At 37.6% G+C, this 25,052-nt stretch overlaps 11 protein-coding genes across 11 annotated transcripts; 6 read left to right on the forward strand and 5 right to left on the reverse strand.

Annotated features, from left to right (window-relative positions):
* Positions 1–69: 69 nt before the first annotated feature.
* RO3G_06728 (uncharacterized protein) lies at positions 70–226 on the reverse strand (the record flags this gene model as incomplete). The annotated part of the gene is made up of 1 exon (XM_067661318.1): positions 70–226. A coding segment is annotated over one exon (157 nt), but the record flags the coding sequence as incomplete, so codon positions are not given.
* Positions 227–519: 293 nt separating this feature from the next.
* Positions 520–4,382, reverse strand: RO3G_06729 (uncharacterized protein; the record flags this gene model as incomplete). Its single annotated transcript, XM_067661319.1, has 3 exons — positions 520–2,244; positions 2,428–3,334; positions 3,424–4,382. The coding sequence occupies 3 exons, from the start codon at positions 4,380–4,382 to the stop codon at positions 520–522; spliced, it is 3,591 nt and encodes a 1,196-aa protein (XP_067517420.1).
* A 2,123-nt stretch (positions 4,383–6,505) lies between these two features.
* On the forward strand, positions 6,506–7,772 carry RO3G_06730 (uncharacterized protein; the record flags this gene model as incomplete). Its single annotated transcript, XM_067661320.1, has 4 exons — positions 6,506–6,919; positions 6,989–7,249; positions 7,319–7,492; positions 7,548–7,772. 4 exons carry the CDS (start codon positions 6,506–6,508, stop codon positions 7,770–7,772), a joined length of 1,074 nt encoding a protein of 357 aa, XP_067517421.1.
* Positions 7,773–9,136: 1,364 nt separating this feature from the next.
* On the reverse strand, positions 9,137–10,602 carry RO3G_06731 (uncharacterized protein; the record flags this gene model as incomplete). The annotated part of the gene is made up of 2 exons (XM_067661321.1): positions 9,137–10,473; positions 10,548–10,602. The coding sequence occupies 2 exons, from the start codon at positions 10,600–10,602 to the stop codon at positions 9,137–9,139; spliced, it is 1,392 nt and encodes a 463-aa protein (XP_067517422.1).
* Positions 10,603–10,719: 117 nt separating this feature from the next.
* On the forward strand, positions 10,720–11,102 carry RO3G_06732 (uncharacterized protein; the record flags this gene model as incomplete). Its single annotated transcript, XM_067661322.1, has 3 exons — positions 10,720–10,841; positions 10,962–11,033; positions 11,093–11,102. The coding sequence occupies 3 exons, from the start codon at positions 10,720–10,722 to the stop codon at positions 11,100–11,102; spliced, it is 204 nt and encodes a 67-aa protein (XP_067517423.1).
* Positions 11,103–12,801: 1,699 nt separating this feature from the next.
* On the forward strand, positions 12,802–13,243 carry RO3G_06733 (uncharacterized protein; the record flags this gene model as incomplete). The annotated part of the gene is made up of 4 exons (XM_067661323.1): positions 12,802–12,910; positions 12,955–13,029; positions 13,079–13,148; positions 13,198–13,243. The coding sequence occupies 4 exons, from the start codon at positions 12,802–12,804 to the stop codon at positions 13,241–13,243; spliced, it is 300 nt and encodes a 99-aa protein (XP_067517424.1).
* Positions 13,244–15,174: 1,931 nt separating this feature from the next.
* Positions 15,175–16,712, forward strand: RO3G_06734 (uncharacterized protein; the record flags this gene model as incomplete). Its single annotated transcript, XM_067661324.1, has 4 exons — positions 15,175–15,460; positions 15,566–15,885; positions 15,939–16,057; positions 16,106–16,712. 4 exons carry the CDS (start codon positions 15,175–15,177, stop codon positions 16,710–16,712), a joined length of 1,332 nt encoding a protein of 443 aa, XP_067517425.1.
* A 2,289-nt stretch (positions 16,713–19,001) lies between these two features.
* Positions 19,002–19,442, forward strand: RO3G_06735 (uncharacterized protein; the record flags this gene model as incomplete). Its single annotated transcript, XM_067661325.1, has 1 exon — positions 19,002–19,442. The coding sequence occupies one exon, from the start codon at positions 19,002–19,004 to the stop codon at positions 19,440–19,442; it is 441 nt and encodes a 146-aa protein (XP_067517426.1).
* A 523-nt stretch (positions 19,443–19,965) lies between these two features.
* RO3G_06736 (uncharacterized protein) lies at positions 19,966–20,376 on the forward strand (the record flags this gene model as incomplete). Its single annotated transcript, XM_067661326.1, has 1 exon — positions 19,966–20,376. One exon carries the CDS (start codon positions 19,966–19,968, stop codon positions 20,374–20,376), a length of 411 nt encoding a protein of 136 aa, XP_067517427.1.
* Positions 20,377–21,278: 902 nt separating this feature from the next.
* RO3G_06737 (uncharacterized protein) lies at positions 21,279–23,486 on the reverse strand (the record flags this gene model as incomplete). Its single annotated transcript, XM_067661327.1, has 1 exon — positions 21,279–23,486. The coding sequence occupies one exon, from the start codon at positions 23,484–23,486 to the stop codon at positions 21,279–21,281; it is 2,208 nt and encodes a 735-aa protein (XP_067517428.1).
* A 671-nt stretch (positions 23,487–24,157) lies between these two features.
* Positions 24,158–24,951, reverse strand: RO3G_06738 (uncharacterized protein; the record flags this gene model as incomplete). The annotated part of the gene is made up of 3 exons (XM_067661328.1): positions 24,158–24,166; positions 24,225–24,500; positions 24,670–24,951. The coding sequence occupies 3 exons, from the start codon at positions 24,949–24,951 to the stop codon at positions 24,158–24,160; spliced, it is 567 nt and encodes a 188-aa protein (XP_067517429.1).
* Between the last annotated feature and the right edge of the window lie 101 nt (positions 24,952–25,052).

Consider the following 25,052-nt stretch of genomic DNA (forward strand, 5'->3'; position numbering starts at 1 on the left):
CAAAATGACCCTCTTGGTGTATCCTTTTAACCACTTCTAACGCGTCGCCTTCGTGAAGTAATCTTCTACCTGTTCCCTTTTCCAACAAGGAACCATCATCAGACCGACACCACTTCTTTGCTTGATACCTTATACGTTGCGCCGTCTTCTTATCACAATCTTCAGGCAGCGAACCATCAGCCAAATAGTGATAGATAGTCAGAAACCAAGCGAAACTAATAGCCATTATATTTGATACCAAACGCAGAAACATACGATTAAAGACCAAATCTTGTAAGCAGAAAGGATATTGAACTTTAAAAGGACCCAATTACTCTTCTTTTATAGCAACAGTAAACTTTATTATTTATCACCCTTTTCCAAAGTAAAAAGCGAAGTAAAATTTTTTTGTAAAGAGAGATAAAGACGTAAAAGTAAAGATAAAAAGATAAGTAAAAGAAGATGAAAAGTAAAAAGATTTAAAGCAATTCACGATATAAAAAGTTTTTCCAAAATAATCTTCATCAATTATTACAGCATTCAATCACCACGAGTAACACCAGCAGCAAAAACCATTTTCTCATCATTCTTCGATTCATTAGCAACCGATCCATTTTCATATCCCACCACCGATTGATCACTATCCTCCTTACTACAGATTCTAGACAACGCATCCGCAGGATTACATTTACCCGGACGATAACGCACTTCATAGTCATAATCTAACAAAGCAGCAGCCCATCTTGACAACTTAGGCGTAATACGACTTGGCTTGAAAATGTACACCAGACTCGAATGGTCAGTGATCAATACAAAAGGTCGCCCTTTCAGGTAATGTTTGTAGTGAGTAACACCCCAAACAACAGCCAGAGCCTCCAAATGCGTAATCGCATAGTTCACTTCACTTCCACGCAGACTTCTAGAAGCATAGGATAACACCCGCTCATTCGCCATGGTTTCAGCATCATCCACTTGAGACAGGATCGCACCCAGACCTTTCAAGCTAGCATCCACAGAGAGCACTTGGATCTTCTTTCGATCAGGGTAGGATAATATTGGCGTTTGGGTAAGAGCTTTGATAAACTGATCAAATGACGATTGTTGGTCTGGACCCCAGCTAAAAGGCACTGTTTTCTTTAATAAACGCGTCAAAGGTTCAGCCATCGTAGCGTACCCAGGGACATACTTGCGATAGTACCCGGTCAGACCCAGAAAAGAACGAACATCATCCACACCAGCAGGAGTTTCAAACATCTTCACCTTGTTGATGTTATGATCACTAGGCAGTACACCATCAGCAGTAATGACATGACCCAGATACTCGACTTGACTTTCTCCAAACTTACACTTCTTGCGCTTCAACTTAAGATTCGCTTTCGCACATGCTTCTAACAACAGAGACAAATGGTAACGATGCTCTTCTACAGATTTTGAATACACCAAAATATCATCCAAGAAGATCAGCACAAAGTCACCCACGTATTTCGACAGAATCGAATGCATCATTCTTTGGTATTGACTGCACCCAGTAGTAATCCCGAAAGGTAATACATTAAAAGAAAAGGTCCCTCGCTTAGTGACAAACCCAGTCCTTTCTGCATGCTCTTCATTTAGCGGAAGTTGATGATAGCCTGACGTACAATCTAGAGTAGAGAAGATCGTAGCACCACCTACAGAGTCCAACAATTCATCGATATGAGGAAGAGGGTACGCGTCTTGTTTGACCATCTTGTTCAATTTACGATAATCGATCACCAAACGCAACGACCCATCCTTCTTTGGTATGAAGAAACAAGGGCTAGCCCAAAGACCATTAGATGGCTTGATTATATTTAGATCCAGCATTTCTTGTAAGTATTGATCTAGGACTTCTTCTTCTTGCCAGCTGATCCTAAAAGGTTTCGTTCTAATAGGAGTCGCGCCATCTACCAGCGGAAGATCCATTTTATACCCAGTGACACGACCCAGACCAGAGACCTCAGAAAAACATTCCTTGTATTTTTCTACTACATCTGCTAATTCAGGTAAAACACCAATAGTAATATTATCAGCATTATACTTAAATTCTTCTTCCAACGCTTCACCATCTGGAATCAACACATCTTCATAAGCATCCACATGATTTTGACTATTTTGCACCATATAGACCCGGCGATCATCATCAGAACCCACCGTAGCTTTAATTGACGCACTCGCATCCAACACCGAAGGAAGCATAACCTTTGAATTCAATAGCGACCGATCCTTGATATGAGACGTGTAACCCTGCAATTTAACCATCCCAGTTGTCGTAGGTATTTTAACCACGGAATTAATTAAATCCAGTTCGATACCATAGGCTTGAAACCACGTAATCCCCAGCAGACACAGATCAGTATTACCCGAATCATGGATACACATGTGCTCCGGACGTATCTTACCCGCGATGCATATGGGCACATCACTTACAATTGGACTGTCATCACCTTGCTTATTCTCCAGACCAGTCAACGCCAAAGTATCACCATTAGGTCTTAGACCCAAAGAAGCTGCCAACGCTTTCCCAATGACACTAACGCTTGCACCAGTATCAAAAATAGCCACCACCGACTTGCCATTAATATTTACCACTCCCTTCAAGGGAGAACCTTGCTTCATCTGATTTAGACTGTAAGGATAATGATAGACAGAAACACCATCATCCCAATCTTCACTAAAGTTTACGCTATCATTCGAACCATCTGAAAGCGAAAATGTAGACTGCCAGTCAGAATCGTCATTAGAAACCAAGTCATCACCAGAAACAATGCTAGAATCACTACCATAACCGTCTTGATCCACCACATTGATCACCATAGGAACAGCACTAGAATTTTCTTCGATCCTACGCCCCTTTGTAGCTACCTTTTCGTTCGATCTAAGGGATGCTTGCTTTTCTCGTAAGAAGCGAATGCCATCGATGACATCTCTTTGAATACCACGATCCATAGCAATTAGACCCGCTACAGACAGACCAGCATTCGTGCCATCCAGCACCTCCCAGACGTTTCCTTTTTTTTTAATTTTGACAGGTAAACGACGAGCTTTCCCACGTGTACGTTTCTTGACCACCCTTTTAACCGTAGGTCCACCTTGAAGACCAGGCAATGTACCCATTTGAGTGTTTGAAGGAACACCACCACCAACGGGAGCACCAACAACCACAGGAACACCAGCACCAAAAGGTTGACTTGACGACGTAGCTTGTTGCAAACCTGAGTACACTTGACCCGTACCCGCCACTGGTCGTTTATCCACATGGGCATCTGAAGCAGAGACCGAAGGAGGAGTATCCATTCTTCTTTTGGACACGTACACCTCAGCCAAACCATCACCACTATCTTGGCAGATTGTGTCCACCAAGTTGACGTCACCAAAATTTTGAGGATTTTGATTAATTTTATGAGCGTCAGTCACCTCTTTTACTGACGCTCCAGGCCTTTTCCCTGGTTCACAGGAATAGCATTAGACCCAGTAGCCGGCGTTTGATTTATGGCCCCACCGTTTTGGTTCTCCAAGAACTTAGGACATTCAAACTTGCGATGACCTTCTTCGTCACAAAAGAAACAGACCAAACCTCGACGAACTGGCTTAGGGTTTACAACCTGAGGAGCAACCCTCTCTTGACCCATGACAACATTGCTCAATTGCACCAAGTTAATCCGCAATTGTTCTAGCCTTTCAGCCAAAGATGAGACGGTCGATGAAGAGGAGTTCCAGCCATGCTGAGAACCAACATTATCATTCTCCACAATAGTACCATTACTAAAGCCACGAGTACCCATCACGCCATTAGCACCATACTTTGCTAAACTTCTTTCAATCTGTTTAGCCTTCTTTTTGGCAGCAGAAAACGTGTTGGGAGTTTCATCCTTTTCAACTTCAAATGCAATAGCAGGATTTACAGCACCCAAAAACGTTCTGACCTGGAAAGCATCACTCATCGAACCCAGAAGACCAAAGAGTTCCTCCATTTTCAGGGCCACATCGTCGATACTGTCCTGAGGACCTTGCTTCATAGTTTGAAGTTGACGCCACCACTTGTCTTCCTGGTCCACCATATACTGTTTCTTGAACAGCTCAGAAAACTCTTTCCAAGATTCAGACTTAGAACCAACGACATTCCACCAGGTTTCAGCTTTCTCTACAAGGTGATCACCCACAATGAAAAGAATTTCTTTGTCTGATAACTTTGCAGTAGCTTTTAAACGCGACATTCGGTTTAACCAAGTGTAAGCTTCCGTACAGATATCACCACCTGGATATTTGGTATAACCAGAGAAGCTCTTAGGCTCATTAACATAACGCATCATCTTGTTTCCCTGTTGACTTTCACCTGTCAACGCACCGGAAAAGACTTGATTCTCTTGATTTAAGCTTGACATTTTAATATAACCTTGAATATACATCACCGATTAATATACTTTATCTGGTAGGCCGGACCACTTGATATGTGTGTTTTCCCCAACTATGTTTACCTTGAATAATACGACTTTCAATTGATAGTATGGGAACCTCTTTAGGCAGTAAGACTTTTAAAAGCGTAAAGTAAGTATATAAAAAAAAAGGGAAGAAGACTGTATCTCGTTTATTATTATCACATCAACACTATTTATAATAAAACTCTTTTTGACATTCCGTTACTTCTTGTTCTTCTAGAACAATTGAGTTCTCGATCTTGTATATATTTAGACACCATAGAATCTTCATATCTAACTTGTCTTACGGGAACTCTAATATCTTTCGCGTCTGAGCTAAAGGGGCGATCTGTGTAACTTGACACTATTTCCCAATACAGCCACAAAAGCACCAAACAATAAGAAAATATTACCCGGTCCGCACAACAACAATCCGAGCCGCAAAACCACTGGAAATAATTGTGCAAACTCTGCGAACCGTTAATTGTTAGGTATATGCTTTTATGTTCAGCGATATGAAAATCTGTGATTGAATGCATATTTATGCCGACGTCAACATCTGCACCGTTTATTGACCTATGATTCTATTATTTATTCTGCGTTTTGCTAATGCAGATACTGACGGGAGTGATAATTCAGAGTTCTAAGTAGATTTAATCCTTAATGTGCGAGGACGTCTATCTTGGTAGCTGCTTTTCATAGTCTTTTCTACGTCAGAAAAAAATTGGGGACCAATGATACTTTTCAAATCAATGCTTTATTTGTCTTTTTGATCTTTATAAACCACTCATATTGCCTTATAAACTTCTTTATCGACCACTCATATTGCTTTATATACTTCTTTATGAACCACTTATATTGCTTTATATACACAAAAAAATAGGGATTTGGTTTATAAAAATAGCTTTTTTTTTATTCAAATAAAATAATAATAACAATATAGAGTATTTCTTTGCTTGTAGTGCTTTAAAAGCTTATTTGACTTACCTATTGTCACCAAAATAGCATCATCTAATCTAAAAATACATCAATTAATCTCGTGGAACTCAAAAGGTTCTCATGAGAAAAAAAAAAAAAAAAAAGGCAAGCTCAAGGATGCAAAGACACAAGGATTCAAAGATTCAAGGATTCAAGGGCTTGAGCACTCAAAGCAAAAGAAGGAAAGACATCAGTACTCAAGAACCAAAGCAAGGGCGAGAAAGAAATAGTAAAGGCCAAAGCAAAGTAGCACGTATCTATAATAATTATTAGCTATTGAGTATACGTAGTAGAAGTAATAGTACCTTTCTTTAGATAGGCCAGAAGACTAGCTAAGCTTATACCAACAAATAAAAAAGGAAGCAGCATGTATCTATGATAATTATTAGCTATATAGGTTATGTAATAGAAGTAATAGTACCTTGCTTTAGATGGGTTCAGAAAAAACAAAGCTAGCTAAGCTTATACCAATAAGTAAAGAAAAGGGAAGCAACACGCATCTATAATAGCTATTAGCAATCGAGTATATAGTAAAAGTAATAGTACCTTGCTTTAGATGGAACAGGAAAAAAAAAGAAAAAAAAAAGACACTAGTTAAGCTTATACCAACAAGTAAAGGAAGCAACGATAATCCTGGGAAAAAGACTTTATAAAGACCATTTCAAACATCAAGAAAGCAACCGATATTATTTTACTAAAGTAAAAGCACCATTAGAGCAGGAATATAGTATATATAATATGAAGAACTTACCTTTTATGAAGATTGTTTTTTTTTTTAAAAAAAAAAAAAAAAAGAAAAAAGGGAAAAAAAAATACTTTTTTTATAGCCTCATTTTACTAGTGTTACAACTATTCAGCATCAGTCAAATCTAATAACCATGAAAGCTCATTCTAACACCATTTCTGAAATTAGAACAGCTATTAAAATATTCAAAAAGCTTGTTTATATATTGTTAGACTTATTCTTCATTTAAATTTAACATCTTCAACCCCAATAGTTTTTTTTTTTAAAAAAAAAAAAGAAAGAGTACAAACTAAACTAAAGAATATAAAAAAAAAACAATGTAGGACGTTTTTCTTTTTTTTCCCCTCTTTATACTTTATTTTAAAAAATGTCCAGACGCGTCGCCACTCCCATCAACGTTCCCAGCAATGCCCCCAAAAGGGCAAGAGTTTCTTCAAATATTGCTGGATCATCATCCACTGTTGTTCCTTCTTCTTCTCTTTCTTCTGCTCCTGTTTCCGCTTCTGCTTCTGCTTCTGTTCCTTTTCCTGTTCCCGTGTCCGCTCCTGTCCCTGTGTCTGCTTCCGTTGCAAGCTTTGGCAGCCATACTGGTGCAGAGGCCGTTGGAGCAGCCTCTGCTCTCACACCAGAGATGATGGCTGCCCAAATGCAGTTTTTTGCTCAAATGTGGCAACAGCAACAACTGCAGCAGCAGCAGCAGCAGCACCCAGTTCAACAGCCACAGCAAGGGCAGCAGTATGTTGATGTGGCTGAGATCAACAGGATCAAAAAGCAGTGTAGTGTAAGTTTAAAATTAAAGTATCAATTAGCAAATACAATTTAATAACTTTGTTTCTTACTTACATTATAGGATCACATAGCTGATCATTACCGTGAATACTTGGTTGGCCGTGGCATCAAGTTTGATACACTCAAGTCCATCACCGACAAGGCCAACAGAAAAGTAAAAAATCTGTTGCGCGATGAAGTCAGGAAGCACCAACGCTTCAATGGCCTGACTGATTCGCAAGTATTCACCATGATTAGAAGCAAGTTCTATTACATGGTGGATAAGGCAAATGGGAAAGCTGTGACGACACCAACGTCAGCCTGCCGCAGCCGCGTAAATGCAGTAAGTACTTGATATTTAAAAATTGTAATATAAAATGCCTATAATACTTACATCAATACTTTATAATAGAAACTCCTTAACAGGAGGGTTGCTTACAACGCTAACGCAGCTGCATACCAAGCACGGTTCCCATTTGCCGAAAAGATCTTGACGGTTGATTGGACCTCTGATGAGGAGAATGGCCCAGAAGATGAAGATGGCCGTACGTTTATTGTCAAACGGCCATCATTCAGAAGTGAAAGAGTAAGTATGACATATCAATAAATCTCATTTTCTAATATACCTTAATTGCCTACAGGTAGTGGAATTCCACAAAGAGCTCCAGAAAGGGCACAGAGAACTACTAAAGAAAAAGGGAGCTCCACCAACAATTAGAAGAAGAGTACAATATGTTGAAATGGAGTTCCCAGATAAACTTGATCATGAGTACTACCCTTCCTGGGCTTTTTCTTCCCCTGCTCTTGGCTTCCCCACTTCTGTTTCTGGTCCTTCCTCCTCTGCTGCTGCGAACCCAATGCCATAGGCATCCGCTTTTTTGTTTCCTTTTTTTTTTGTTTCTTGTTTTGTTGCCTCTTATCAAATTGAATAAACATTTGTTAAAAAAAAACTAGTCTATTGAATGATTCTTTAGTAAAATATATAAAATAATAATAATGATAATGATAAAAATAATGATAAATGATTGAATTGTTTTTCATATTTGCTACATATAAATCTTTCTTGGAAGAGAGAGAGTGAGAATATGATTGTCAATGTAAGGCTTGACAGCAACAGGATTGTAAATGCGATGAATCGGAAGTATGTTTTGTCTTGACACAGGTTCATACTGGTTCTTCCACACTTGGATGCCAGTACCATCAAAGGAGGGGAAATGTTGGGACGCATGACTGTACCAATTGACAAATGCAAAGTAATGAGTGTTGTTACCAAATGAATGAGTAAAAAAATATGATATTTGACCAATGCGCAGTTGATTGTCGACAATGGCCTGAATGAATGATGATGGTGATGATGATAATGAATTTGCACTTGCTGGCTGATAAAGCTGTCCAAGCAAAGTGATTTTTTTGAATGAGTGTATGGTGGTATCAATGTATGTATTTGTTATCATAGGTGCATAGGTGTTCATATAGTAATTTTTTAAAGCATCACAATGCTCATGGCATATAAGTTCTGTTTTCTTGTTGAATTTTAAAGGAAAGGATGATGGTGGTAGAGGCTCACTACCAGTGATCGTCGAATTGAATAAACTAGGCCCGTCTATGAAACGAGAGTAGTCAAATGGCGTTAAACCACTCTCGTCACTCGTAACCTCGCCTATCTCTTCTATCGATTTCACCAATAGGAGCATATCTTCGTTGTTTGTGTTAATGAATGAATGTAATGAATGTATGAGGTCTTGCGTATGAACATTTTGTGTAAACATAATGGCATAGGTTGTTTCGAAGCCTGTCTTGAAATTAATATTAATATTTTTTATATTACCATTAAGGCGTTCGAAACCATAAAGCCAAAAGGCATAAGAAGGACCAAAGTCCAAAAAGCATTCCTTCAGATGCATGTGCATATGCATATTGGGGGTTGTCATAGAGTTTCCATACAATTGAACACATGACTTGCCAAAATTCTTAAAAAGTGAATGCGCCATTTCTATGTCTTCAACTGTAATCAAGGGGCCGGTGACCAACTTCACAGCTTCAACATACTGCATCCAAACATCGAAGTGCTCTCTTGTCAGCTTTTGTTTCAAGAGAAAAGGCGAAAGCACAACACACCACGTTCTCCACTCGTCAGATTTCATATTGCTGAAAGAACTTTCAACCTTGGCTTTTTTTTTTAAAAAAAAAAATTGTTAGCTTGAACATAAATTAAAGTTTTTTATATTTGTTACATACATCTAGGGATCTTGCAGTATTGAGAAGGAATGAGAATTGAATTTGATTCATCAGCCATTGCCTTGAAATCATTTACTGTAAGCAAACCACGGCTTTCCCAAACTTCAATCATCCTCTTTGGTGTACCAAGGAACAAGTTGTGCATTGGATCCACAGTTGTCAATCTTACCACATCAAAATAGCAAAGTCGATGAAGCTCGCTCCATTTACTCCCCGTACTTGTCTGCAATGCCTTTTGCTGGGTGATATGGGTCGCGTTCAGCCAGTCATACGCCTCTCGTCTTTGCTGGGTGCTGTCCCTCATTACCCAATGCTCATCATCAAAGTTGGAGAAATCAGGCTTGGATGAATTGGCGCCAGTACTGATTCTTGGAAAGACAGTTGAGCATTTGTTACAAGCCTTATGAGCTGACTGCCCCATAAACCCGGCTACTTTACGTGCTGCAGGTATGTCACAGTTGACTGACATTAAAGCAACACGAACAAGCACACCATTTGGGCATTGATAGGTGGGTATAACCGCACCATCGTACAGGACAATCAACTCATCCACCATTGGCCGCAAGAAGTTTTGAATTTGGTCATCCGTGGGTTCGCCAGGACCAGGAATCATGCCAACGAGGATAATGTTGGAAGTCTTCATCCTCGAACTTCTAGGGAGATTGTTGATAGTTAGGTATACACCACCACAAGAGTAGTGCATACCGTCACTAGGCTGGAACCAGTCCACATTCAACGACACCATCAGCGACCTTTCTTTGTTGACAAATGGCTGAGCATTTGAGTCAGCAAGCTGGCCCCAAACTCTACCATCATAAATGTCGTAAAGAACATCCTCTTCCACCGATCTACTTCTCCACTGCTCAGTTTGAAACTCGAAGGCAGGACGAGCAAAAAACTTCTTTAAGGTTTCCAAAGTTGAGTTGTAAGGATATTCAAGGGCAGGCTTGACGGTGCTTCCAACATAAAGAGGATTACCACATGGTTGTTCTTGGCGGTGAGGGTTGTTTGCAAACCTGACGTAGGAGCATTGTCGGGCATGCAAACTTCCCATGGTGTACACGCTTCTGCAGAGGGAACAGACAAGAAAACGGGAGACACCACTGCTGGCAGACGAGTAGTTGACCATGGCACGAGCTGTGGAGATCTTTGTTGGAATCTCCATGCCATGGCCAAGAGCACGAACAAAGAAAGAAAGAAAGGCTAATAACTCTTCACCAGCTTGCACAGAGAGGTGCTTTGCTTGGAAAAGAACCACGTAAAGCACCAAAAGATGCTTGAGCTGATCTTCGTGGCTCAATTCCTCCTCTCCATCAACATTCATGTGGTCTAACAAGTTGCAAAATACACTTCAATAAATAAAATCTTTCTAATATAAAATGCTTTGTTGACTGAAAATATACCTTCAAAGGTGGTATGCTCACTTTCGGTTTCATGGATGGCTGCTGATTGTTGCATGACTTCGGTTGATTGTCTTCCAGACTCTATTTTTTTTTTTTTTTTACATTAACACGAGTGCCTTTATACAAAAAAAATAAAACTAAAACCTCTTCCTCTGATTCTGTCTAAACGCTTATGGCTAAGAACAGTTCTTTTGGTGAGTCTTCTAAATCCACCGGGATGCATGCTGCATTCGGTACAAGTGCAGGCGATTTTGGTGTTGTTCATGTTGTTCATTTTAAAGAATTTAGTATTTTGTAAAGAAATAAGGAAGAAAAAAAAACGTGCCTGATAAAAAAGGAATACTAAATTTGCAAAAACAGTCGGTGCTTAAACAATGAAATAAGGCAGTAAAATAACTTTTTTTTTCTCCCTAGTCTTGTTTCATGGAATAGACTAGATGCCAAAATTAAAGAAGATAAAAAGAAAAGACCAAGCACTGGCCAAATGTAAGTTTATAAGAAAAAAAAATAGTGACTAAAACTAATGTCCTTTTTTTTTACATTAGAAATTCCTAATGGGACACATTCGGATGACGAACATGAACCTCATGAGCAAAGTTGTTCTTTCCAACTTAAAGAAACTATAAGAATAACAGACTTATATTGTTGCCTGTTGCTAAAAAGTTCTTTTTGGTAAAGAAAGTTGTCATTGCCCCACATCTTTAATGGCTAATGGCTAATGGCTAATGGCAAATTACGCACATGTGCAAACATAAAGTAAGTAATAAACTAGTATAAGCTTAAAAGCATATATTCTTTTACAATATTTGTCATAAAAAATAATAAAGCAATATATTTATTTGATAAACAAAAAGTTTTGTATGTATTTGTTAATTATAACTGCCTTGTAACAAAATGTCAGCAGAGCTTCTTTATTTTTTTATTCTTTTAGAATATACACGTATTCTTTTTTTATAATGTAAAAGTATTTGCATTTCTATAAAGTATATTCGCTCTTAGATTATTGTATTCATTTGAACAATGAACTTTCTATTGCTAGACCCTGTTTTTTTTTACTTAAACTGTTTTTTTACTTAAACTGTTTTTTACTTAAACTTTTTTTTACCAAATCTTTTTTTTTACCAAGTCTTTTTTTTTTTACCAAGTCTTTTTTTTTAACCAAGTCTTTTTTTTTCCCAAACACGACTATTTTGTTACTTTCTGTTACACATTTCTAATGATCTAAGCTAAAAACCACAGACTGCCTTCCTAATATGTATTTTTCTGAGCAAAATAAAAAAAAAGAAGACATCGGTCTTTAAACGATAGAGGGGAACAGGCTTTCCAAAAAAAGATCATTTGAAAAAAAAAGACACTTTTTTAAAATATGAATAACTCTATGAATACTTACCCTACAAAAAAAAACAAAAATATCAATAAATTTCTTTATTTTTTTCGCACCTAAATCTTTTTTCAAAATTAAAAAAAGTGCAATACAGCAAGATATAATGGTTTCTCATAAAAAAATTATAAAATCTCCGGATTGATGATTGATAGGTCTGTTAAAATTCTACGTCAAAGCCCCTACATTATTTGCAGTGCCTATCCGCTTCGAGTCATATTAGCGATCAGCAGACACTTGCTTACAAAGATTTCAGTTTTCCATGGTCAGGTGGTTGAGATATACGCCTTTCAATCAGACTATGAGGGTTCGATACCTGATATCGACGTTGACTTTCAAAAAAAAAAAAAAAAAAAAAAAGAGGAAAGAAAGAGGAGAAAATGGAAAATTGCTCTTTTATATTGCGGAATTACAATTGTGACGTGTAAAACACACAATAAATTTTTTATTTCACTGTCACTTGGAGCTTGACTGTCAGATAATCTTCTTTTTTTTTTTGAAGTATATGCTAAAGAAAGTAAATAGCATGAATAATTCATATAGTGAAGCTTTGTCAAAGTGAAAGACACTGTATAGTGTGACATAATTTGTTTTTGTTGCTATGTTTGAGGTTTTTCTTTTTGGTATCATACCTTAAATTATAAATGCAACAGCCAATAGCTATTTAGAAGCAAAAAAAGCGCAAAAATTGTGTCATATCCCACCAATCACGGCTATTGATTATGAAATTGCGTGATTTTTATCGGCAATTATGTTATCATTACGTTTTCGCCGTCCACTTCATATTTCTATAAATATGCCAGACTAATTCTTTTTTCTTTTTTTTTGCTTTTATATTTTTCTCCTTTATTCTTTTTTTCTATTACTCACACTATGTCTGATTTATATCTCGAACCTTATGTTGAAATTGCCTCTGGCAATAATTCTAGTGAATTGGTAGAGCCAATTGTTGCGATTAGTACTCGTACACGTTTACGTGAAGGTAACTTCATTATTTGACATAAATAATCATCTGATATTTTTTAGACGAAGTTGAACATATAGTGCGCCCCATGAATGCTTTGTCTGTATTGGATCGTCAACGTTTTTTCAATGCTGGTGGTACAGTGATGAACGTCATATAATTATATGCCTAATCAATGATTCATAGCATCCATGGGAATTGAGGAATTTATGCATCTTTCATCCGGTATGAATCGACAGGTATCCGATGATATACAGTAGGTCAAAAAACTGCTGCAAGGAATCCATTTTTCTTGGTTTTTGTAGCGCACATCCTGTTACAATGGCACAAACTGCCTCTGTTCCCACATAGTAAATCTTCTACATGTCTTGAAAAATCCGAAAGAGTTTAAGCCCTATTGGATAAGTATTGAAGGAAATATGAGATGCGCAATTTGAAAATTTGGAAAAACGAAAATTTGAACGGAATGAATTTATTTATTAATATTTAGTTGAACCTCCTTTTCTATTAATAATCTCTTGAGTTCTTTTCAAAATGTTATCTACATGCCTTTGGCAAAGTTATTTATCGAAGTCAATTCATATTTCATCAACTCGTTCCCAAAGCACATCTGTGTTCTTTGCTCTACGTTCGTAATAATTGAGCTACAACTTCAATGGATGCCATACGTGCTCGATTGAATTTAAGTCCGGGCTCTGAGCTGGCCAATCGTTAATATAGCTCTCTTGGTGACTACATAACTAGGCCATTGTAAATTATGCCTTGTGCTTTGGGTCATTGTCATGCTAAAATTAAATGTTGGACCAGTCGAAATTGTAGTACTTCATAGTACCACAAAGCATAGTGTTCAAAATATGCTGGTAAACACCCGAGTTCAAGTTTCCATCGTAAATTTAGCAAGCATATTCTGGTCCTTCAGAGGTTATACAACACCAGGACATCAATTTGCTAGCTTCATGCTGAATTACAAAATCCAGGTCATGATGTTGAAAAAGGTCACTTGGCCTTTTCCGATAGTGATTATCACCATCAAAGCCCTATACGTTGATCTTGGTTTCATTAAAGTAAACGATTTGTTGTCAGTCAACCATTGCCCAATCCTGATGCTCCTTGTTCCATTTCAACTGATGCTACGTATGCACTTTTGTCTGAAATGGCTCCTTTTTTTCTATCAGAAAATGGAACTCCATTGATTTCAGTATGTTAATTTCTGACTGGTACGAGATATCGTAGCCAAATCCAACTGGCTCCCGGTATACCTCTTTGGAAGTCTTTAAAACCCCTTCAATGACTTTTCTTTTGATTAACCGCTTCGTCACTTTGGAGACTACTGTAGGTCTATCACCTGTGCTCACTGTCCTACTTGAAAACAACGTTATAAAGTATCTACTAACAGTTGATTCATGTAATCCAGTCTCCTTAGCAATATCATATTTTGATGTGGATCCGGTTAATGTCTGTTTGAGATCGTTTACTTTCTCCTCTGACAGTGATTTATGCATGCAATTGACGAGAGGCTAAAAACGAGAAATAATTTAAACAAGGGAATATAAAATTTAAAATAAAGGAATTGTAAGCACTCTTAAATACAGATAACATTCTAATCACGTCAAAAGTGAGAAAAATTGTGATGGCAACCGGTTGGGTTGTATTAAAATTCATTATTTCAAACATATGTAAACAAGTAAAAAATACCGGATGTTTAAAATACTACCTTTAGCAGTATCAAATTCCACCAATAAACATTGCCCATATCCGATAATCGACGAATAAACGCACTTTCTATTGAGGTACAAACAGTCAAAGTTTGGGATAGTTTGGTGCAGTATCCATGGACAAGCAGCTGTAAAACATGAATTTTGCAATTCCTTGCAGCAGTTTTTTGACCTACTGTACTTCAGCATATACTTGGATGCGTTTACGACAACAGCAGTGACCAATTATCTCCGGTATTTGTTAACAACAGCTGCGAACCTGTTCCTGGTGATATCCGTATATCCACAGACATTGACTCCTTTGCATACGTTAGTAGCGACCTGCCTTTAAAGCACTCATGTACATTGGATATCAGACCACCATACAGTAGTAGCTACACGACTGATACTGGAGTAGCCTGGTCTCATGAAAGATATACGAACGATGTTAAAGTTGGTGTGCACAAAATCTCCAATGTTCAATTTTTACATAGCGAAAGGCTTCAGGTACTTTTTTTTTTTTTTGAAAAAACGAATCTTAAAGAAAGTTGCTAGGTTGCCATTTTCTTCCCTGGAATTTATCGTGAAATGGTTCAGACAGAAGGTGCACGCCCATCATACTTTATACCTGTTCTTTATCATGAAAGGTTCGTCAATATGGTCCTTCTCCCTGCTTTGGATATTATCTTTGATACGTCAGTTGTACCAGTACCTTTAGACTACCAATCAGCTGCTGATTTTGGGTTGGGGAAGGGCATTAGCTTAAGTATGGAAGAGGTGTCGCAGTTGATATCTGCTATGAGGGGTATCCTTTCACGTAACTCAAGTCTAAGTGCTATATTTGGCGACTTCTTCTTTGTAACGTGGGGTATGGGTATGAAATCCAGGTTTGTTGCGGACGAGAATTTTGTGCATGCCTTATCCTCACAAGGCTTCATATGGGACAAAATGGATCTTAGCAACCTCTATCTGGACTTAGGCATCAACTTTGCAAGCCCTCAACTTGGTCTTACAGGATTATGGTCGACTGGAGAAAGAAAAGATTTTCAGTCTATACTGGAATTGCTTTTTGAAGACGAAAGCTTTCATAAGAGCATGTACCGTCATGATCCTTTTTGTGGTCATTCAGGTATTGGTGGGTTCAAGTACGGGAATCGCAAGTCCGGTTTTATTCGGGTCTCCGCGTACTCCCATGCAAAACAGCCTTTTTACAGCCGTAGTACATATGGAGAGAGACATGGCAAAGATTTTGATGCTGACGACGTATTCAAGGTATCCCCAGGATTTATTAAGCATGTAGTAAGTAATTATTTTATTATGTAAACCGGGCTGTAGCTTACATTAATATTTAGGCCAGGATGAAGCACTGTTTGTCATTGATGAAGTATAAGTCATATGGAGTGCGATTGGAAGTGCGCTTCACAGCGAATCATTGGGATGCACTATATAATCATACTATGGATTTGGCCAAGTATGTAATTGACATCGTACATATAAATATTTAACGCTATTTCCTTAGGAACCATCTTCAAGCACATGTCAATTGGTACAAGTCTCATACTCTTTCATCCTTTGTTGAAAAGCGTCTGGACTCTTTAGTTGCTTTAGCAAAAAACATCCATAGTCAGAAACATTCTCGGTATACAGCACGGCAACTTACAGGTGTAGCACTCATTGCCTTTATGCTGTCTTCCTTAGTTCACCGGCCTTCTGATCGTAGCTGGTGGAAGCCATTTTCCGATCAATTAAAATCGCATCGGTGCCGCAAGTCTATGGCTTTGTTTGTACCCGATCTATTTAAATTATCTGAAGATGGTTGCCACTGGTCATCTGCTATTAGTATGAAGCAATATCTCCATGGTGTACTCCACAGAGATATAATTAACAAGATAGTGCCTGATCATGGCTATGAAGTCAAATTGCCTGAATGGCATTATAAATTCCCAATACTCTTAGAACAAAGTAGTACAGCCAACAATTTGAACTTCGACCTTGGTCTCTATGATCAATATATAGATTTGGTTAACAAAGAGAATTACTATTGGGACCGTGCTGTGATGTACATAGGCTACTATGGCTTAAGTGATGATTGCGTGGAACCCTTTGCTCACTTGGTCATGGGCTGAAGGAAAAGATACGATGCAAGAGGATTCCGGGCTAGGTATTTGTACTACGTGAGATCCAAATACAGCAATCAATGCACCCGAATTTTCCGGATCGAATGGTGTAACTTTTATGGCCGTTACACGTAAACTCAGCTCGTGAATCGCATTACAACGGAAAAAAACTACCTTTGGCGGACTAAAAAAGAGCGATTGCGTGCCCGTTGTTTGTTACACACAGTCATCCGTTACCTCAAATGATGCAAATAATTTTTCCGCTTTCAATGGTGGTATTTTTGAAGGTGTCACTGTATTACCTGACGAGCTACAGGCCTTCAAAGACGAAAAAAATTTCCTGGCTCACCGTCAACGGTGGTTACGGTGTGATAGCGGACCGGATACTACCCGTATTTAAAATCTATACACAACTGTCGATGCATTTGATGATTCTGCAACGAACAATGATACGTATGAAGAGGCCACAATAGTATTCAGGAGCTATGGGCTTCGAACCACTAAAACGCTACATTGGTTAAGTGTGTCATGTTCTGGTAAAGTAATTTAAAGGTAGCAGTAAAACCTAAAGAATACTTTTTGAGACTGAACTTTAAGACAACCTTAATTGTTAAAAAGAAATCATTACAAAGTCTACTATTTATATTCTTCTATCAGTTGGCGGGTAAATGAGTAGCTATGAGTGATGTATCCATCATTCATAACTCGATATGAAAACAGTATTAATAAGCTACATGTAAATGTACCCAATAGACAAGCTACAGGTTAATTCGGATAATCTTCATTAAGGATAAGATGCTGCGTAATTGCACGGTTAAACTACATTAAATCCAGGAACTAAATCACAGTCAGCCGCAGTCAATCATATACGAGTATTCTATGACAAATATAACAATAGAAGAACACGTAGCCCTTATCTATTTGTCATCAGCTATATCATACTCATTAATTATTAATCCATGACATGAAATATTATCCGTGTATGAAAAGTATAAATAGAGTACAATTTTCTTATTAAATAAAACAATCTCTTTATCGAGTCTCGTCCTCTCTTGTTCCTTTTTATTCTTGGATAAATCAATGAGCGTAGATTCAATAATTGACATGTTTGATTGAAGAATGATCACTGAATCGATTATGAAAATTTTTAATTCGTTGTTTTATAGATCTTATTGTTCTTTAAATGATCTGGGAGAATTGTCCCGTCTTCATTGAGAGGAAAGATACAGTAGGTGGAAAAATGGTCCGGATGTTTTTAGAATATTCACAAATATTACTGCATCTTTACCAAAACTCAATCAAATGAAACGAAACAAACATTATTTTGAAGAGAAAACATTACTTTATTTTTAGTAAAAATTTGATACGTCACACGACATTTCAAAGGGAGCCACAAGAGATCAAACATTTGAGCAACATCCAGACCATTTTTCCGGGTGCCTCATAAGATTTTAATTACCGAGATTGTTCAATGCCGCTGACTCAGAAGTCATCTCTTCCGTTTCAGATAATTAATAATACATTAGATTCATATTAATAATCAAAAAAATATAAATATCTACATTTTTTTTTGCTGATTTAGCATACGTTCGTCTTCTTCCGTTATTATTGCTGTTTTATATACAGTGGGTCAAAAAACTGCACCAACGCAACTCAGTTTTTCTGAAATACAAGTATAGCTCTGTCAGTTTAACAGTAAACATTACGAAACTTGGAGCAAAAAGAGTTAATACTGTTACTATTTATTGACAAAAGTTTCAAGGTCAGATGCGGAGTACTGATCTAAAGAGCACTCAGCAAAAAGAGGAGGTCGGTTGGTGCAGTTTTTTGACTTTTAAAATGAAAAGGCATTTGAGATCATACGTCCGGACTGAGACTATTCCGGCAGATTTAATCTAATCTTTCTTATACCTAGCCACACTGGGGACTTTAAAAAAAGTTTTTCGCAATTGTTTTCTTTTTTTTTCTTTCCTGCTTTACCCAAACCCATTGTACATCGTCAGTATCTATCCATCATTAGAAATGCCCAAAAAGCTTCCATCCGATATTCAAAACAGTATCAAAACATTATTAGAGAGCAGTGATGATCCTGCAGTCATTGAGAAACGGGTTGGAGTGCATAGAAATACCGTCAATAGGTATGCAAATAAGTGGATGCACGATGGAATACGTAAAAAAGGAGGTAGACCGAGCATTGTGGCAGAGTCAACACGCCTATACATCACGAGATAAGTGCTCACAGGTTGTTTGAGGACTGTCAAGGACGTGCAAATGAAGTTGGAGGAGCTGGGGCGCCCTATGTCGTATCAATCGGCAATTAATGTCGTACATTCAGTTGAAATTTATGCTGAGATCAAAAAGAAGAAGCCATTATTGACTGAAAAGCACAAAAAGGCTCGATTAGCATGGGCAAAAAAGCATCAATATTGGACAGTACATGATTGGCGACGTGTCATCTCTTCTGGTGAGACAAAAATCAACATTTGGGGCTCTGATGGCTGCAAGTATTATTGGAAAAGAAAATGTGATCATTTACAGCCTCAGCATATCGACGTTACTGTGAAGCATGGAGGCGGTGGCCTCATGTTAGGGGGCTGTATAACCAGCGAAGGGCCTGGATACGCATGTCAGATCTATAATGGTACCATGAATTCAGAGGTATACCAAGAAATCCTTGGTACAAGTCTACAAGACAATATGGAGTACTATGGTCTTAACTGGGAAACGTCGGTATTTTAGCATGACAATGATCCTAAACATCGATCAAAGTTCACAACGCAATGGATGAAGGATAGTGGCATGTTTTATATTGACGATTGGCCATCACGAAGTCCAGACCTTAATCCTATTGAACATATATGGCATCACTTGAAGTTAAAGCTGAGCATGTATGATAATAGGGCGACCAGCATCCATGAATTGTGGCAAAGAGTCGAAAATGAATGGAATTCGTTTACTAAGGAACAATGCATCAAATATATACACAGTATGCCAGACAGAATGCAAGCAGTCTTAGCAAAGAAGGGTGGATCCACTAATATTAAAAAAGTCAAAAAACTGCACCAACCGACCTCCTCTTTTTGCTGAGTGCTCTTTAGATCAGTACTCCGCATCTGACCTTGAAACTTTTGTCAATAAATAGTAACAGTATTAACTCTTTTTGCTCCAAGTTTCGTAATGTTTACTGTTAAACTGACAGAGCTATACTTGTATTTCAGAAAAACTGAGTTGCGTTGGTGCAGTTTTTTGACCCACTGTAAACATGGTTCGCTCTTTGCCTTTGGATGTACAAAATAACATCAAGTCCTTACTCAAATCCGATCACTCCTACTCGTCAATCATAGAACGAGTGCCTGGAGTCAAGAAAAGCACTATCAGTGACTATAAGCGAAGATGGTTTTCAAACATGAGGCCCATTAAATCAGGCCGTAAGTCCGAAATTACTGCTACTACCAAGCCCTACATCGGACGATCAGTCATAACAGGTAAATTAAAGACGGAGAAGGATGTACAACGATATTTATGTGATATTGGATGCGTAATTGGCTACTCTGCTTGCTTAAAACTTTTAAAATCAATGGGATTCCAGGCCCGTATCAAGAAGCACAAGCCGTTTTTAGAGGCTATTCATATGAAAAAGCGACTTACATGGGCCAATGACCACAAGGATTAGACAAAAGATGATTGGTGTTGTATGGTATTCTCTGACGAGACTAAGATAAACGTTTGGGGATCAGACGGTGTGAAGTACTACTGGAAGAGACCAGATGACAAGCTCCGATTCTACCATCTTGACTTGACAGTAAAAGGAGGTGGAGGCAGCGTTATGATGTGGGGTTGTATTACATACGATGGTCCTGGGTATGCTTGTCGTATTTATGATGGAACAATGAAGAAAGAGGATTATATACATACATTGGATACAACGCTAATGGACACCCTAAATTACTACAATTATGATCCTAAAAGCATTTACTTCCTGCAGGATAACGATCCAAAACATACGTCAAAGGTTGCAAAAGCTTGGTTTGAAGAAAACAACTTCGACAGCAAGTCTATTTACAGTTGGCCTGCTCAGAGCCCAGATCTAAACCCGATTGAACACATTTGGCATCACCTGAAGCTAAAATTAAGTACGTATGAAACCAGAGCTAAAGGCGTTCATGAACTATGGGATCGAATTGAAGAACAATGGGCGACATTTACAAAAGATGGTTGTAGAAAGTATATAGACAGTATGCCAGCTAGAATCAAAGTTGTAATTCAAGCAAAAGGGGGATATACGGACTATTAACAGATATTATGAGGCACCCTGAAAAATGGTCCGGATGTTGCTCAAATGTTTGATCTCCTGTGGCTCTCTTTGAAATTTTGTGTGACGTATCAAATCTTTATTACAAATAAAGTAATGATTTCTCTTCAAAATAATCTTTGTTTCGTTTAATTTGATTGAGATTTGGTAAAGATACAGTAATATTTGTGAATATTCTAAAAACATCCGGACCATTTTTCCACCTACTGTAGCAGGAAATACAATTTCTGTCATCTTTTTTATATTTTTTAAAAGTTCTGTATTTAATTCTTCCTTAGTTGCTTCATTTTTTCCTGACTGAAATCTTCAAAGTCATTTGGATTACGACCGAACATTAAAGTGAAGGGTGGCGTCTTAGTACGTTCATTATATTTACTATTTAGGTAGAGTTGTGTAGAAGGAACATATAAATCCCAGTCTGCTTTAGCACCTTCGACTTGTTTCTTTATGGCTTTTACAGCACTTTGTACCCAACGTTCACTTACACCATTAGCTCTGGGATGGTAACTAGATATAAGTCTATGATCATAACCAGCATTTTCAGCGAGTAATTGCATAAGCTCATTTACAAATTCACCACCATTATCAGATTGGAGTACACGAGGAAAACCATAATTAGAGAATACATCGATTAATGTCTTTACAATCGTCATAGACTGTTTATCAGGGATAGGTTTCAATATGCAGTAACGAGTAGCAATGTCAACCATAATCAGTAAGTAATTGTTGCCATTCAAGGAAGTTTTCATGGGACCAGCTAAGTCGATACCCCAACTATCACCAGGTAATGTGGCTGTTATAGGCCTTAAAGGGTTATAACCTTTTTTGACTATGTTAAATTGTTGACAGGGTACACAACTTTTTACTAATTCTACTGCTTCTTCTTTTAGATTATTCCAGTAGATACCTTTACGTTTTAAAGCATGATAGATTGCATCAGAACCAAAATGTCCTTTTAGATGCTCTTTAAGAAGAAGTTTTTTACGTTCTTCTGAATCCGCTGGTGTTATGTATTCACCGTCATTAATACTAGGTAATTTTATAGCTGTTCTGTTAAGCAGACGAGCATTATCCCCTCCCAGTTCATTGACAGGATTCTCAATTTCATAGTGACGAGAAAGTGTATCAGGTAAGATGTTATCTATTCCTGGCAGATGAACGACTTTAAAATCATACTTTAATAAAGTATCCAGCCAATTTATCAGCATTACGTTAGCTATTTTTTGTGTGTGAAGATAGGTTAATGCTTTATGATCCGTATATAGAGTGAAGTGATTACCCCAGAGATATTTATGGAACTTTTTTAATGCATAGACTACTGCCAATAATTCACGCTTAGTAGCTGAATAGTTGCGTTCACTTTTAGAGAGACTTTTCGCCATCATGGAAATATATTTCATTTTTCCATCAATCACTTGATACAGAACGACACCCACACCAACGTTAGAAGCATCAGTGGCAACACAGAAAGGTCGATTTAAATCGGGATAGGCTAAAATGGTTCCTTCCAAAAGTACCTTTTTAAGATTATCAAAGCATGTTTGATGTTTACTGTTCCATATTTTTTCAAGTGATTTTTCATTCCTCAATGCATCTAGCGGAGCCAAGAGTGTGGACGCTTTAGGGATAAGAGGTCGGAAGTAATTTATGAGACCACAGTATCTCATGATATCCTTTCCTGTTTTAGGTACAGGGAAATCTTGTACATTAGCAACTTTACGAACGTCAAGAGATACACCTTTAGGCGATATTCTAAAACCAAGTAAATTAATCTTATTTTGAAAGAATTTACATTTATCAGGATTTAATTTGAGATTTACTTTGGTCAGCTTATTTATTACTGCTTTTAAATGTAGTTTATGTTCTTCAATTGAAGTAGATGCGACTACTATATCATCGATAAAGCATCTAGCAAAAGGCATATTCTCAAGTGCTATACTCATTGTTCTTTGCATCACACTAGATACGTGTTTCAAACCAAATGGAGTACCACTTGGCACGTATTGTACATTATTCCATGAGAAAGCTAATTTATGAGCATGATCCTCTCGCAGCCTTAAAGAGTTAAATGCCGATTTAAGATCCAGAGTTGAATATACTGAAGCTCCTTTTAGTTCTTCAAAGAGTTCAGATATTTTTGGTAAAGGCATTCGGTCAATAGAAGATAAAAGAGCATTAATATGTCTAGGGTCATGGCATACACGGTAACCAGTTATTTCTCCCTTGGCATTTGTCTTCTTTACTACAGTTAGAGCCGAATTCCATTCAGTGTTAGCAGGAGCACGTTTTATGACACCATTTTCCAGCCATTCATTAATCTGATCCTGTACTACTTGATGATACACTAAAGCGATCGGGTAAGGACTTCGATAAGATGTTACGTTTTCTGGAGTTTCAATTGAGACAACAGATTCTGGGATTGTACAAAAAGAACCTCTATGTTGTATCCACACAACTAATAAAGTGAACATTCATGGATAAACTTGGATACTACAGAATTATAGTCTAACCAGATCTCTATTAATAAACGTGAGAATTCTGCAATAGCCAATCTTGCCCTGTTGTCCTACCAGCGTTCTAAAAGACTATATCGGAACCTGATTACAACAACGGCAGTTCAATCCTATTCTATAATTATCGTTAGATCAATAGTTTAATTACTTCATTGTCCCTTGATTCGTCAAGTAGACAGCGGCTATTGATTATCCACTATCCTTCCTTATATTCCATATCATTCTTTTAACCGATCAATTGAAATAGCGGTAAAGACCCAGACATTCAAAAAGTATAAATACCCTCAATATTTTTATTAATAAAGTCATATACAGTAGGTCAAAAAACTGCTGCAAGGAATTGCAAAATTCATGTTTTACAGCTGCTTGTCCATGGATACTGCACCAAACTATCTCAAACTTTGACTGTTTGTACCTCAATGGAAAGTGCATTTATTCGTCGATTATCGGATATGGGCAATGGTTATTGGTGGAATTTGAGATCGCTAAAGGTAGTATTATGAACATCCGACATTTTTTACTTGTTCAGATATGTTTGAAATGACGAATTTTAATACGACCCAACCGGTTGCTATCATAATTTTTCACATTCTTGACATGATTAGAATGTTGCCAGTATATAAAAGCGCTTACAATTCCTTTATTTTAAATTTTATATTTCCTTACTTAAATTATTTCTCTTTTTTACCTTATTACCAATCGCATGCCTAAACGACTGCCAGAAGGAAAAGTAGACGATCTCAAACAGACATTAACCGGATCCACATCAAAATATGATATTGCTAAGGAGACTGGATTACATGAACCAACTGTTAGTAGATACTTTATAACGTTGTTTTCAAGTAGGACAGTGAGCACAGGTGATAGACCTGCAGTAGTCTCCAAAGTGACGAAGCGGTTAATCAAAAGAAAAGTCATTGAACGGGTTTTAAAGACTTCCAAAGAGGTATACCGGGAGCCAGTTGGATTTGGCTACGATATCTCATACCAGTCAGAGATTAACGTACTGAAATTAATGGAGTTCCATTTTCTGATAGAAAAAAAGTAGCCATTTCAGACAAACGTGCATACGTAGCATCAGTTAGAATGGAAAAAGGAGCATCAGGACTGGGCAATGGTTGACTGACAACAAATCGTTTACTTTAATGAAACCAAGATCAACGTATAGGGCTTTGATGGTGATGATCACTATCGGAAAAGGCCAAGTGACCTTTTTCAACATCATGACCTGGATTTTGTAATCCACCATGAAGCTAGCAAATTGATGTCCTAGTGTTGTATAACCTCTGAAGGACCAGGATATGCTTGCTAGATTTACGATGGAAACTTGAACTCGGGTGTTTACCAGCATATTTTGAACACTACGCTTCGTGATACGATGAAGTACTACAATATCGACTGGTCCAACATTTACTTTTAGCATGACAATGACCCAAAGCACAAGGAATAATTTACAATGGCCTAGTTATGTAGTAGCCAAGAGAGCTATATTAACGATTGACCAACTCGGAGCCACGACTTAAA

Source organism: Rhizopus delemar, genomic scaffold, assembly GCF_000149305.1.
Source record: "Rhizopus delemar RA 99-880 supercont3.5 genomic scaffold, whole genome shotgun sequence".
Taxonomy (NCBI): domain Eukaryota; kingdom Fungi; phylum Mucoromycota; class Mucoromycetes; order Mucorales; family Rhizopodaceae; genus Rhizopus; species Rhizopus delemar.